Consider the following 14,957-nt stretch of genomic DNA (forward strand, 5'->3'; position numbering starts at 1 on the left):
AGGCTCTCTGTATTTCTACATGTGTCTGCATGGAAATAAGTGCCATGTAAGTGACAGAACAGAGCGGGGTGCAGGCTTCTGTCACACCCACATCCTGGCGCTGTGTCAGCCAGGATTCTCCACTGTGGTCTGAACAGACCTTGGATCTTCCCACCTCCTGGCCCATGTTTCTTCTCTCTGTTGTCCTACTTAGCATGTGTCCCAAGACTGCCTTGTGATCTTTCCTGTCACTCCAGGCTGTGTTCTCCTTCCTTTGATACCTCAGCAAATTTGTTTGCATCACACATGCGGCATCGCTAAGAGAAAACATCTGATCTGCATCTACCATCTCCATGCTGCTACTGTCATCCCATGTGATGCCACGTTTTGTTGGGTGCTATCTAGCTGTGTTTCTCTTTGACCTCTCATTAGGTCAGAACCACAACTTTTATGCATCACCTACAGCACCTAAAAGAGTCATTGCATGATTAAAATAAGGAGTGCTGTTGCATGAAAATAAAATAAAGGGCCCCTTCCATCCCAGTCTGGCCTAACACCATCTTTAAGGAGAGGGGGAGCCCTGTTCCCAGACCCTAGAAACGCGTCTGGTATTGTTAGGTGTGCCTTGTTTCCCTGTGGCAACAGTTCTTTGATTCTCCGCCTACTCAGTTTCTTCATCCTAAAAGAAATTCTCCCACTTCTAATTTTGCCTAGCTTCATATAACTCAGTCTCCAAAACTAGTTCAGCTTTCAGTATTCTTTTTTAAGTTGCATTAGAAATGGGTAAGTGGACCCATTTCTAAACCAAGAAATAAAAACTCTCTTTAGTCTGGTGCCAGTGACCTCCATTTTACACAAGATTGCAAATCCTCTGGACAACAACCACGCTGTTGCATGTTGTCCCGGAATGCCAAATTGTGGTGAGGTCTGCAATACATTCTGTTTTGCTCAGGCGCTGCAAAATGAAGTTGTATCCCAGGCTTCACTCTACAGCAACCTTTTGCAGTGGAAGGAATCGCTATTTTCAATCGCCTCCAAAGATGATGTGAAAATGATGAAGCTACATTTGGAACAATTAGATGAGAGATGGAGAGATTTGCCACAGATAATTAGCAAAAGGTTGGTTTTTTTTTTAAAAAAGCTTCTAACATTGTGCATTTTTAAAATGGGAGGCCTACAAATTAAGAAACAATAGTTTTGTTTGCTTTTCTTTAAACCAGCTCCATTAGGGCATGGTAATAGAAAGGAAGAAAATACTTTATTTGTCATCTAAAAAGTCAAAGTGCTGAAAATTATCATTCCTGATGAACTTCAATTAAAAATTTCAGTCTCATAATCAGAACAAACGATCAAATTAATTGAAATATATTGAAGCTAATAGCATTGCTATATTTGTATTGATCATTGCCCAAGCTGTTTTGTACAGGAGAAACATGACAATTAAAAATTTCCCTCACATCTCACACACATACACACACACGTCTCATATGACATATATGCATGTATGTTCCATTTTATCCTAATTTACATCTTTGTGGGAAACAATGGAAACTGCTATTATATTAAATGGAGACAAAATAAATTATATCTTAATTAACTAGATGATTGCCAACTGCCCTTTATACCTTTTTTTAAAGATTTATTTTTATTTTTTTTTAAAGATTTATTTAATTTTTAAAGATTTATTTTTATTTATCTATGCATACAAGAGCTGGGGCACAGGCCAGAGGTGCCGGGGTGGTGTTAAGAGGACTCACCAAGACAGAGTGGGGAACAGAACAGGCAGATTGATGGAAGCACACTGCTGAGGGGAGCAGTGGGTGAGACAGGAGAGGTCTGCTGCGCCATGTGGGTTGCTCCCTGGCCAGCTAGGGAATGAACCGATGCTGCAGAGGCTGCTGACCGCCTCACAGTACGGTCCTCAACCCCTTGCGCCACCAAGGAGGGCCTGATCACTTTTTAAATTCATTCATTCATTCATTCATTCAATTATTTGTGAGCAATTATTTATGAGCTTCTACAATGAATAGAGCACTCTTCTATGTTCCTGGGATACAGAGTTCCTGAATCTACTTTGATGGAGTTGGTATTTGTTCCTTTGCTTATTCATTCAGTTATTCACTCAATCAGCAAATATTTATTGGGTGTCTGCTGAGTACCAGACACCATATTAAACACTGGAGGCATAAAAATAAATAACATGTGCCTTCAAGTATCTCACGAATCAGCACAGATATAACATGGAAACCAAATTTGTGAGCTCAGAATTTTACGAAAACAGAAGAGGGATATTTGAATGAGTCCAGGGAAGGTTTACAGAAAGATTTGATGCCAACCCTTTAAAGATGAGCAATTTTCTATAAAATAGACCAGAATCTGCCTTCTGCTTAGCTCATGGAGGGAAAGTAAAGGACTTTTAGTGATATAATGTGTGGAGACATTCAAAATATAATTTATGCATGAAAAGATGATGTGTCAAAGATTTTGTAAAGATTGAAACATGAAGGTCCATTTAAGAGGTTGAAATTAAAATATGAACCATTAAAATGAATATTAATATTTTATTAAGTTGTTTTTCTTAATGCCAGTTTGGGTTCTGTCTTCAGATCATCAATCACGAATCATACTGATTCATTTTTTGCACAAGCAATGCCGCCACCCCACTTGCCTGAGGTTAAAAGGTCAGGAATGCCTCCTCTTTCTTGGTGGGACATTTTAACTTTAGCACCTTTCTCGTCATAGGATTCATTTTCTTCAGTCTGTGGTGGCTGAACACCAGCAATTTGATGAGCTGCTGCTTTCTTTTTCTGTCTGGATTAAGCTGTTTCTCAGTGAGCTGCAGACGACGTCTGAGATAAACGTGGTGGACCCTCACGCCGCTCTTGCTCGGCACAAGGTAAAGCATGTTTTAAGGTTGAAGTAGAATTTGTTCATAAAAGAGCTCTTGATTCCAAAGGGATGCAACATTAAAGAAAACCTCAACAGCAGTTGAATTGGATATTTGTATGTAAATGTTTTAATAATGGAGCATATGGAGCCGGGCTGTGTGTTCTGCAGATGAATTAAGCAAAAGTAAGCAGTCACCTTCAGACACTGTTTCTTCAAAGTGGAACAACTGACTTTTCAGGTGAAGTGATGAGAACTTTCAATTTTAAGCTTTCCAGTTTATTTTGTTTCAACATTGAAAACTCATGCTGAAGTCCAATGCTGTAATGACAGCAGTCTTTCTGATTATTGTTTGCCTTGGAAGTTCTTTTCAAATCATAATTATTTTCCTTTTTTATAAATAAGATACAATATTTAGGGCCTCCGCTGGTGGCGCAGGAGGTTGAGCGCAGCGCTGTGAAGCTGTCCGCAGCTGCTGCAGCACGAGTTCGATCCCAGCCAGCCAGGGAGAGACCCACATGGCGTGGCAGACCTCTCCTGTCTCCCCGCTGCTCCCCTCAGCAGTGTGTTTCATCAGTCTGCCTGTTCTGCTCCCTGCTCTCTCTGGTGAATCCTCTCACCCTCCCATGAATCTGGCCTGTACCCCGGCTCTTGCATAAATAAATAAATAAATCTTCAAAAAAAAAAGATACAATATCTATCCTGTCATTTAAAAAAAAACTTAAAACCCAGAAATTGATCATCAAGTATTGGGATAGTTGAAGATATGAGGAAGGAAAGGTTCTTTTCAGGCTGATTGAATAATCAAATTAATATCATGCACATTTGTAGGAAGGTAAAAACAAATTTGCATACACATGGAGAACCCACCTAGATGTGGATTTCAAAGTCTATGGAGAAAAGTGAGGGTGCATGTCCTGAGCTAAGGGATGGCCCAGGGTTCTTGGGCTTCAGAGAGTGAGAAGGGACATTTACATGACAAGGAGGGGCTGACTCCTACAAGTCCAGATGCTCTGTAGTTAAGTGTTTCCCCTGCCATGCAGATAGGTTTCCCCAAGGGACAGTTTATTTCTGGCGAAAGCCCTAATTCTGGGTAACAGCCCCAATTTTTATTCTTCTATCAATAGTATTTTGGGGTTTTTTGCATAGAAGAATTGGGGTGTGGGCCAGAGATACAGGGGTGAGAGGATTCACCAGAGGCAGAGTGGGGAGCAGAACAGGCAGACTGACTGAAATACACTGCTGAGGGGAGCAGTGGGCAAGAGAGGAGAGGTCTGCTGTGCCCTGTGGGTCAGCTCTCTGGCTGGGGATTGAGACTTAACCCGTAAGCCACCAGGGAGGCCCCTGTCAATGATTTTTTTTTTAACAGAGCGGTAAAAGTTTCTTGTGAGACTGCAGGACTTCAACTGGCTTCAGTTCAGAATAATCCACATGTCACAGAGATATATTTTGGGAAGGCATGTTCTGAACATTTTGGGGAGTCCTGTCCTTCAGAGAAATCTGCATAAGAGGCTGAGAACAACATTTAGAGATAAAACATTGAACTTTCATTGTAAGCTCACCAGATGCTAGACTAACTCTTTGGATTTAGCCAAAGAGATATTGTTATAGGGCAGGGAGAGGGGCAGCCCAAACCCCCGCAAACCTGTTTATTTTAAATGGGTTCTGCCATCCACCGCATCAACACAAAACATAGGAGACTTTAATGGGAAGGAACTTTAATAAAACTAGGAAACAATACAGGTAAGGCAAAGTCTAGTTTCTAAATGAAGCACCCAAAGTGACCCGTCCCCTCGTGGGTAAAACTCCATCCAAATGGGATTGGCCCAGAACAAGGTCCCAAAGCCTGCCCCAATTCTAAAGCATCTTTTAGTGGGGACCCACAGAAAAGGGTCAGAAACAACCAGACAAGCCCCGAAGGAAAAGAGCAAAATCAACATTAAGATAAAATCTGCCATTGTCACCTCCCCACGGGTCTCCCCCACATCTGTGTCACCCCGTCCACGACCAAAAGACAAGCGCAGCTTCTTCATGTGTCTCTAGGCTCCATGCGCCTCCTCCAGGTCTCCTGGCTCCATCCTGCCTCCTTCCTCAGTCTCTTCTGCAGCTTCTCCTCTTCCTGCTCAGCTCCACCCTCCCTTGGGTGGGGCAGGGAAACTCCCCCTTTCCTGGGGACCCCCCAATTACAATATGACTTTCTTCGACTTAATGACCTGAGACAGTTTGACAGTTGAGCTAGATACTTGTTATCAAACTGGCCAGGCGCTTTTAAAAAATTTGGTATCTCAAATTTGCAAATATTCTAACATGCTATAAAAAGCCCTCTCAAGTTTATTAGTCATGCCTAGAAGGAGCTGAAGGTCATGGCCATCAAGATTGAGATCTGCAGTACTTTCTCTTTATTAGGAACCCTGATGAGATTGTTGTGTAACAGGGTGGTCCCCAGGAAAGGGGGAGGTTCCCTGCCCCACCCAAGGGAGGGTGGAGCTGAGCAGGAAGAGGAGAAGCAGAAGAGACTGAGGAAGGAAGGAAGCAGGATGGAGCCAGGAGACCTGGAGGAGGCACATGGAGCCTAGAGACACGTAAAGAAACTGCGCTTGTCTTTTGGTCGTGGACTGGGTGACACAGATGTGGGTGAGACCTGTGGGGAGGTGACAATGGCAGCTTTTATCTTGATGTTGATTTTGCTCTTTTCCTTCCGGGCTTGTCCGGTTGTTTGTGACCCTTTTCTGTGGGTCCCCACTGGAAGATGCTTTAGACTTGTAGCAGGCTTTGGGGCCTTGCTCTGGGCCGATCCCATATGGATGGACTTTCACCCACGAGGGGACGGGTAACTTTGGGTGCTTCATTTAGAAACTAGACTCTTTGCCTTACCTGTATTGTTCCCTAGTTTTATTAAAGATCCTTCCCATTAGTCTCATGTGTTTTGTGTTGATGCGGCGGATGGCAGAACCCATTTAGTATAGGCAGGTTTGCGGGGTTTGGGCTGCCCCTCTCCCTGTCCTATAACAGATGGACTTTAAGTTTCCTTCACCACAGTCTTACCTGGGTAATCTACTTTTCTTTAAAGACCAGGCTACTAAATCTCGTGCAGATTTTCATTTTCCTTCCCCAATATCTCTGAAGAGAGACTAATGTCCCTCTATTCTCATCCTGATTCCCTACAAGCTCTATAAAACTCAGCCCATTTATAAATGTTTATGTGTACATATATACATATTTACAGTATGCCATATATGTTACGGTTAGATGTATATGTTATAGCTCTAGTGTGTCTATATAGATGCTAAATTAGAAGAAGTTCAAAATTTGGATGATCTCAGAAGATAGATACCTATACTTATGTATATATAGGTCTGTAAAATTTCCTTGAATTATTTCTGTTCACAGAGAAATCCCTTTCCATGTAAAGAGTGAGTTCCAAATCAGAATTGTGTTTTCTGTGTAATATATCAATAAGTAAAACAGAACATTTTTAGAAGGTTAAACACTACGCCATTTGTGGGTCTACTACTCCTAAGCGGCCTGTTTGGCCATCATTTTGTTACCTACAGTTCTCAATCCTAAGCAAGGTCAAAATGACCCCTTCATTTAGGTACAAGAGCCCAACCCTGCAAGGTGCCCTTCAAATCAAACAAGAGCGCAAAGCTGGATCATGATGGGAAGGCTAGGCATCTTGAGGTATGACAGGGAACACCTCGGGGGCTGATGACAGATGCATAACAAAGGACCCCAGAAGTTGATCAGTCCAATGCCTTGTTGATAAGATTAAAACCATGGCTGGGGAATTAGGGTTTGATCTCAATGACAATACTGAGTCATCAACCAGATCAGATGTGCCTGGAGAGCAGACTCACAGTCCCTGATCTTCTACATTCTTCCCCTTTTCTTTAATCTCCTTCTCCTTACTCTCCTTCCCCTTTTCTTTTGCTCCTTCCCCTTACAGTCAATGCTGTATATCAATAAAAAGGCCAGGATCTTGCTCTGAGGCAGCATCCTGCATTATGTAGCCTGCTCTACAACTCTTGTTTCTTTATCATTGTGGTGTTGCCCGATGCATCAGCCATTCATTACCTTTACAATACACTTCACATCGCTAATCTTGCATGTACCTGTGTCATACACCCTAGTGTGTCTGAAGAATCAGCACCTCGCTCTTCCCTTCCAGGACCATGCAACACAGGTGGAAAGCAAGAAGGGAGACCTGCAGAGTCTCCAGGGTCACCTGGCAAAGCTGTGCTCTCTGGGCCGGGCAGAGGACCTGCATCTGCTGCAGGGCAAGGCGGAGGACTGCTTCCAGCTGTTTGAGGAGGCCAGTCAGGTCGTGGAGCGGCGGAGGCTGGCCCTGTCCCAGCTGACCGAATTTCTGCAGAGCCATGCTTCACTGTCAGCAGTGCTGCAACGCCTGAAGCAAACGGTGGACGCAACCAACAGCATGAATAAGAAACAGTCTGCCATGTTAGAAAAAGAACTGGATGATGCTATTCAAGAAGTTAAAAGACTGGAAACTACAGCCATCAGTCTGGATGGCGTTCTCTCCAAAGCTCAATACCATCTTAAGAGTGGGAGTTCTGAGCAAAGGACTTCCTGCAGAAACACAGCTGATCATCTCTGTGTGGAATTAGAGAAGATCCAGAACCTTCTGGGAACCAAGCAAAGTGAGGCAGATGCCCTGGCTATGTTGAAAAAAGCTTTTCAAGAGCAGAAAGAGGAGTTGCTGAAGGGCATTGAGGACATTGAAGAAAGGGCTGACAAAGAGCGACTTAAGGAGCCCACACGCCAGGCTCTTCAACAGAGGTAACAGGCCACCGCGCTGAAGCCGGTTTTCTTGTTCAGTTATTTACTTTTTGCTCTGAAATTAATGGTTGTGCAAAACCTTCAAATTACTGTATTTAATAACTTCTTTTTTAAACAAACTATTTTTTGAGGATAAAATTAACGACTAACAGGGCATTTAAGAAATAATAAAATTTCTCTGGATTTTCCTTCAGCATTTTCTTAGGGGTGAAGGCACTCTGTGACCTTACAGTCGAGGGTATATTATCTATTTTAAGTGACAGGAGACAAATGAGGACAGAAAGAGTGAGAGTGACTCAATTATTTTGTAGTTCTAGTGGTAAAAATATGAGGGAACTCCTTTCTGGAAACTATTAGCCCCTCAGAAAAGACAGAGCAAGCTCCTAAGTTGAGAGCAAGTGGCAGGATGTTGGTGGAGATAAAACAGGAAGAAAGAGTTCTCTGCAAGGAAGGAAATGAATTCTTCTGGAGCTTAGCAAGGTGATAAGCTGCCATTTGAGATTTATATTCATTCACGTAAAGTAAAACTGGATCAACTTGGTGAAAAGTTTCTCCCCAATGCCTTTTTTTTTTAAGATTTATTTACTTATATACAAGAACTGGGGTACAGGTCAGAGGCGTGTGTGTGGGGGGGGTGTGTGTGAGAGGATTCACCAGAGACAATGGGGAGCACAACAGGCAGACTGACTGAAATACCTGCCAAGGGGAGCAGCAGGGGAGACAGTGTGGTTATCACATTGGCCGGCCGGGAATCGAACCTGCACTGCATAGGCTGTGACAGCTTCACAGCGCTGCACTTAATCCACTGCGCCACAGGGGAGGCCCTCCCCAATTACTTTTAACTGTTGCATAGAGATGTGAAGGTAGAAAAGGGCATGGTAGGCAAAACACAGACTGCGGAAAATGTGGCATTAAATTAAAGGATTTATGAAATAATAGCCATATTTCACTTCACTTACGATCTTGGACAAATCACCTCTCTTCTTATAAGGTGGGAATAATGATAATGTCACTTTGGGGAATTAAATTGAATAATTCATGTGTAGTCACCTTATGAACTCTATGGCACTGTATCAAAATGGAAGAATAAGGAAGAGTCAACTGCAACTTCTGTGTGGACTCATTTCTACCAGTGCTCAAATATTAATGCATTAGGGAAAAAACATAATCATTTTTACATGGTTATTTCAATAAACTAGGTAATTTAATATTTAAATTTTTTTTTTTTTTTTTTTTTTTTTTTTTTTGGTGGGACCCTCGCCGGCGGCCGGGGAACAAACTGGCGCTGCAGAGGCTGCGGGCAGCCTTGCAGCCCAGCGCTCAACCGCTGTGCCACCAGGGGAGGCCCTAAAATTTAATTTTTAAAAAATATCTTTGCTGCAGAGTTCACTAAAGCAAATTTTATTTTGAATGAAACAACTGTGGACTTAAATATTAGTTTACATGGATTAGTCTCATGGCACAAAAAGATTTCTTAAAATGACCTCAGTAAGTATTCACCTACTTTGCCTACGAGGTCAGCCTAAGTCTTCAAAGTCTTATATCATCAAAGCAAAATAAAAAAGAATATACACTTAATAGAAAGTTGAAGGTGAGTAGTGAGAATGACTAAATGTTTTCTGAGGTACAGTCTGAGTTTTGCAAAGTTAGCTTTAAAGGTATCTTTTTCAGTTGTACATCTGTTTAATTGCTGTGTTAAAAATGTCTGTGTGTGTGTGTGTGTGTTTTATGGAGGGGAAATATCGTTGCATTGTCTTTAATACATTAATAGCAAAATAACTTTTTCATTTGTAGGTTGCGAGTTTTCAATCAGTTAGAAGATGAATTGAATTCTCATGAGCATGAACTATGTTGGTTGAAAGACAAAGCTAAGCAAATTGCCCAAAAAGATGTAGCTTTTGCACCTGAAGTTGACAAAGAGATTAACCGCTTGCAGGTCACCTGGGATGATACCAAAACACTAATTCATGAGAAGTAAGTTAAATAAAAAAATCCATTTTTATTTCCAACTTTCTGCTTATTTTGTGACACGGGAACATTGCCCATTGATTTGTGTTGGCATGTTCCAGAGTTGACTGTCTCTTACCATCTTAGGTATTCTGTGCCTCTTTACTAACGTTAAAAATAGCCCTTCAGAACATTGTTGAAGTGGTGATCTTGAGTTAAGAATTACATGTGAATTTCAGTGCTGTTAAGAAGGAGCTGTCAATGACTACAAAGGGCTTCAGTGAGAGCCTTGCTCTTTGTTTTTAGTTTTGTTGTACTCGTTTGTAACTGAGAATTCACATACAGTAAATGCACCATTTTAATTGTAGACCCTGAACTGTATGAGTTACAGTTGTGTAACTCTTACAACAGTCAACTTTCCTTTTTAATTTTTTAAGTATAAATGCACTATAACATTACATAAGTTTCAGGTATGTATCATTAAAAATCATACATTAACTTGAACACGAAAATTCAGGTTCACACTAACAATTCGGTTTCATGCTAACAATCCCACCAGCTGAAATTCTCCTCAGATCTTTTCAGTCAATCCCTTTCCTCACACCAACCCTAAACCCCCAGTCCCTTTCACTCACCAGGCTATCTCCTGTCTCTATAGTTTTGTCTTCTTCAGACTAACAGGTAAATGGATTCTTTCCAGTTTGGGCAATTATACAGAGAGCAACTATAATCATCCATGTTAAATGTTTCTGTGTGTACATAAGTTTTTATTTTACTTGGGTAAATAGCTAAAAGTGAGGTCTTGGTTTGTATGGTAAGTGTGTGCTTTTAGTTTTATAAGAAATAACCAAAGTAGTTGTACTATTTTGCACTCACACTAGCTTTCTGTGAAAATTCCAGTTGCTCACTATCATTCCCAGAACTTGATGTTATCAAGTTTTTGTTGGCTTGTTTGAGATTATAATAGATGTGTAAAGATATCTTATCTTGTTTTTAATTTATATTTCCCTGATGAGTAATTATATGGAACATATTTTGATATTATTTGCTCTCTCTATCTCTTCTTTAATGAAGTACCTGTTCAAACTGGTCAGTTTTTTAAAATTGTTTGTTCTCTTATTACTGAGGTCTTTTTTATGTCAATATAATTTCAATAAAAAATCACAGCAGAATTTTTTATAGAAATTAGCAAACTGATTCTGAAATCCATATGTAAAGGCAAAAGACCTCAAAGAGTACAATTTTGAAAAAGAATTGGAGAATTCGCACCACCTGGATTCAGTGTTGTCTTGGCTAAAAAGTAAGCATAGAGACCAATGGAACAGTGTCCAGAAATAGACCCATATATAAATGTTCAAGGGATTTTCTCAAAAGTGCAAAGTCAGTGCACACTTTATGAAGTATAAATTGGTATATAATGTATAATTGGGAAAATTAAAAAACAAAAACGTGGTGATACCTACATAAGTCTGAATTGCCAGGAATATATGTTGCTTTTTTCTTGCCACTGAGGTCACAGATTGTGTTTTAGTAGGTGTGTTTATTCTTCATTCATAGAGATCGCTTTGGACATTAGAATTCATTTGGGTTGACGAGCACTCTTTTGACCTTTATAGGTGGAAATATGGGTTTGTTTTGATTCTAGCATCCATCTATTTATTTTATGTAGTTACAGTTCAGGTCAAATCATAGCGAACTCCTGATGGCAAATAATATATGTTCTTTAATCATTACAGCCAGGGTCAGTGCTGTGGACTTATTGACTTAATGAGAGAATATCAAAACTTGAAGTCAGCTGTATCTAAAGTCCTAGAAAATGCCAGCAATGTGGTTGTAACCAGAACTGCTATAAAAGATCAGGAGGATCTTAAATGGGCTCTATCCAAGGTAAAAATTCAAAATGCATTATTTTAATAGACTGCTTCAGTAGACCTGTTTTCTACTACTCATATATTCTCTACACTACTCTTGTCAGTACAGTTAGATATAGATAATTCATACTGATGAACTCAACTTTTTTTCTAGAAATACTGATCTTAGGATTCCAGCCATTTGAGAAAGTTATGTTTTATCTATACCCACATAGTTCATCAATAATAGTAGTTTCTACGTAAGGTCAATCCAGAACTAAATTTCCTAGAAGCAAATAATTTTTTATGCTCTTGACTTAACAGTGATTATTTTATTAACTAAGGAAACATTTATGTCCACAGCATGAAGCTGCCAAGAACGAGATGTACAATAAACAGAACGAACTTGATAACTTTACCAGTAAAGGAAAGCATTTGCTATCTGAGCTGAAAAAAATCCACAGTGGTGATTTCCTCCTGGTGAAAACAGACATGGAAAGCACCATGGACAAGTGGTTGGATGTAAGACAGGTGGTTGGATTCCATGGGAGCCTATGAACTGTTTAAATATTTAAATTTCTCAATCATATTTTTTGGGCCAAGTATTATTTTGAGATGTGAATTCCATTTTTAACTGAATTAGTTTTAATGCAAAATTATATTCTCAAGAAAAATAGTGTTCACATACAGTTTAGAAATAGGAAAAAGATAATTTGTGTTCTTGTTAAAAACTTATTGGCAGGGTTTCTAGAATTTCACATGGGAGTTTCAATCATAAATTGAAAAACTAAGTATTTTTCCTCTGCAGTTATGGATAAAATTGGAATAATTTTTAAACATCCTATGGAATATTAAACCATAACAATGTATAATAATTGGAAGAAATAAGGTTATAATTTTTCATAGAAAAAGTGGACTTGTAGTTTACATCTTAAGTTTTTGTTCTTATTCTATCTATGTAGTGTTGTCAGCATAGAACAAACCATCTTAGAACAAACCATAGAAAAATCCAAACCACCATAGAACAAATTTACATTGCATGTAAATTTCCAAAGAAATATATATATATTTTGCATTATTTTCCAACACAAAAATTCACTAATTCTATCCTCTCACCCCCATTATCAATACCTAGGTTCAGAAAGCTAACCAATAGAAGCCAAATTACAAGAGTTAGACATTGATATTTGTGTACCATCATCACATAATTACCTTTATAAAGGTTTTAAAGGGACATTCTTTTAAAAAGACATTCTTTTTATAGAGGAGTGTAAGCATTAATGCTTCACTTTAAACATGCAAAACTGGTTGCTTCCTGTGAAGCAACTTATTAACTTATTCTATGAATACATTGAAGTCTAATTAATGGCCTCTATTTTATATCTCAGCCTTAAAAATAAAAGTGCTTATTTGTAACTTTTTATCATAAATACAAGAGCACTTAAGGTGGAGCTCTATCCTCTAGAATTCAACCTTAGAGTAAATTGTGTCATAGGCGACTCCAATAGACCCTAATTTGCAAATAAAAATGGAAGATCTCAGAATTCAATCAACCCTCCCAATAACAGGCACAATTTATGTAATGGTTAACAATTCCTTGAGACTGGTGCACTAATTAGGGTCTATTGGAGTCGCCTATGACACAATTTACTCTAAGGTTGAATTCTAGAGGATAGAGCTAATTAACTTATAATAGTTTTTGTAAACTTTGTTTTTTAACTAGAATGTAATTTTCCGAATAAGAAAGGATTGACATTTTAGTCCCTTGGGAAGACAAGGAGCATCTCCAGGCCTGTTTATGTTTTCTGTCCCAGGTGTCAGAGAGACTTGAGGAAAACATGGATAGGCTGAGGGTAAGCCTGTCCATTTGGGAGGATGTACTTTCAAGTAAAGACGAGATAGAAGGATGGTCAAACAATTCTGTTCCACAGCTGACTGAAAGCATCAGCAACCTGGATAATAGCCTGAGAGCAGAAAAATTTCTTAAAGAATTCGAGGTAAGTTGACCATACCTACAAATGTGAGCTTGTGTTGTGTCATTGATGAGAATATGAAAAATAAATGAAAAAAAAATCCGTTTTAGGGCCTCCCCGGTGGCACAGAGGGTTGAGCACAGCGCTGTGAAGCTGTCTGCAGCCTCTGCAGCGTGGGTTCGATTCCCAGCTAGCCAGGGAGAAACCCACATGGCAGAGCAGACCTCTCTTGTCTCGCCCGCTGCTCCCCTCAGCAGTGCTTTAGGTCTGTCTGCCTGTTCTGCTCCCCGCTCTGTCTCTGGTGAATCCTCTCACCCTCCTGCGCCTCTGGCCTGAAACCCAGCTATTGCATAAATAATAAAAAGAAATTCTTTAAAAAAAAAATCCGTTTTCTAAAGTTCATTCTTCCTTTGGGAGACACGTGTGTGCTATGAAACTCGTAATCTTTAGCTACTTGATTGAAAAGGCCATAAATAGCTTAAGAATAAGAGGTGGGTTTTATATTTTGTATTTTTTTAAAGATTTATTTATGCACATAAGAGCTGGGTTACAGGCCTGAGGTGTGGGGGGGGTGGTGTGAGAGGATTCACCAGAGACAGAGTGGGGAGCAGAACAGGCAGACTGACTGAAATACACTGCTGAGGGGAGCAGCGGGCGAGTCAGGAGAGGTCTGCTGTGCCATGTGGGTTCCTCCCCAGCTGGCCAGGAATCGAACTCGTGCTGCAGTGGCTGTGGATATCTTCATAGATTGCGTCTTAACCCTTGCACCACCAGGGAGGCCCCTATATTTTTTATTTTTATTACTTCCTAGAGCTCTTTATTTATGCGTAAAATCTATGCTTTTTTCCACTCTGAGAATGGAGTGGAAAAAGTTGCACCCTCTTATTTGAAGCCAATTGAAGATGTTTATAATTTAGTAAAGTTATAATTAACATTCAGTGTATTTTTTTCTGTATTCAAACAGAATGTAGACTGAGTATTGCCATGTGCTGAACACTTATACTAGGGGCTCAGATCGTCTACTTCTTTTTCAGAAATGAAAGAAAATTGGAGACTGGAAGGTCACTGGTTGTCACAGAAAGTGGCCTTTAAAAGTTCTAGGCCTCAATTTAGTTTAAACTTTTATTCCAACTTCTTGCATTCATATCTTCTTTCACTTACCAAATTCTCAATGAGTACTTAAAACATGCCAGGTGCTGTATTAGACACTGAGAATATAATAGTAAAATATACAAAGAATGGCTTTTTTTTTTCATGGCATTTAATACTGTTTGCATCAAAATATCTGTTCTGTGTGAAGTGTCAAGTAGTAGTTGGGCCATGAGGAGAAATGAAGCAAGGGCAGGGACAATACAGTATCAACACACTTGTGCTCACCATACATGCTCAGGTGCCCAGCACTGTGCCTGGCACACATTTGGAACAGGACCGAGCACATGATATAGTCTAATATATGCAGGTGAATGATCTGTATTACCTAAGTTATCCAGCTATCTCTGACCCAAAGAATATTCTAGAGATTTTG

General features: G+C 39.9%; 1 protein-coding gene across 2 annotated transcripts in view; it reads left to right on the forward strand.

Moving 5' to 3' along the window:
• Nucleotides 1–14,957, forward strand: part of SYNE1 (spectrin repeat containing nuclear envelope protein 1) — a 432,020-nt gene that overhangs the window by 174,876 nt on the left and 242,187 nt on the right. For both annotated transcript variants that reach the window (XM_054697946.1, XM_054697947.1), the window contains 7 exons: nucleotides 932–1,098; nucleotides 2,722–2,875; nucleotides 7,034–7,662; nucleotides 9,457–9,636; nucleotides 11,346–11,496; nucleotides 11,823–11,981; nucleotides 13,274–13,456. In XM_054697946.1, coding sequence (XP_054553921.1) covers nucleotides 932–1,098; nucleotides 2,722–2,875; nucleotides 7,034–7,662; nucleotides 9,457–9,636; nucleotides 11,346–11,496; nucleotides 11,823–11,981; nucleotides 13,274–13,456 — 1,623 coding nt within the window. The remainder of the gene's footprint in view (nucleotides 1–931; nucleotides 1,099–2,721; nucleotides 2,876–7,033; nucleotides 7,663–9,456; nucleotides 9,637–11,345; nucleotides 11,497–11,822; nucleotides 11,982–13,273; nucleotides 13,457–14,957) is intronic.

The sequence above is a fragment of the Talpa occidentalis genome, unplaced genomic scaffold (genome assembly GCF_014898055.3).
Source record: "Talpa occidentalis isolate TD23 unplaced genomic scaffold, MPIMG_talOcc4v2.1 talOcc4.2, whole genome shotgun sequence".
Taxonomy (NCBI): Eukaryota; Metazoa; Chordata; class Mammalia; order Eulipotyphla; family Talpidae; genus Talpa; species Talpa occidentalis.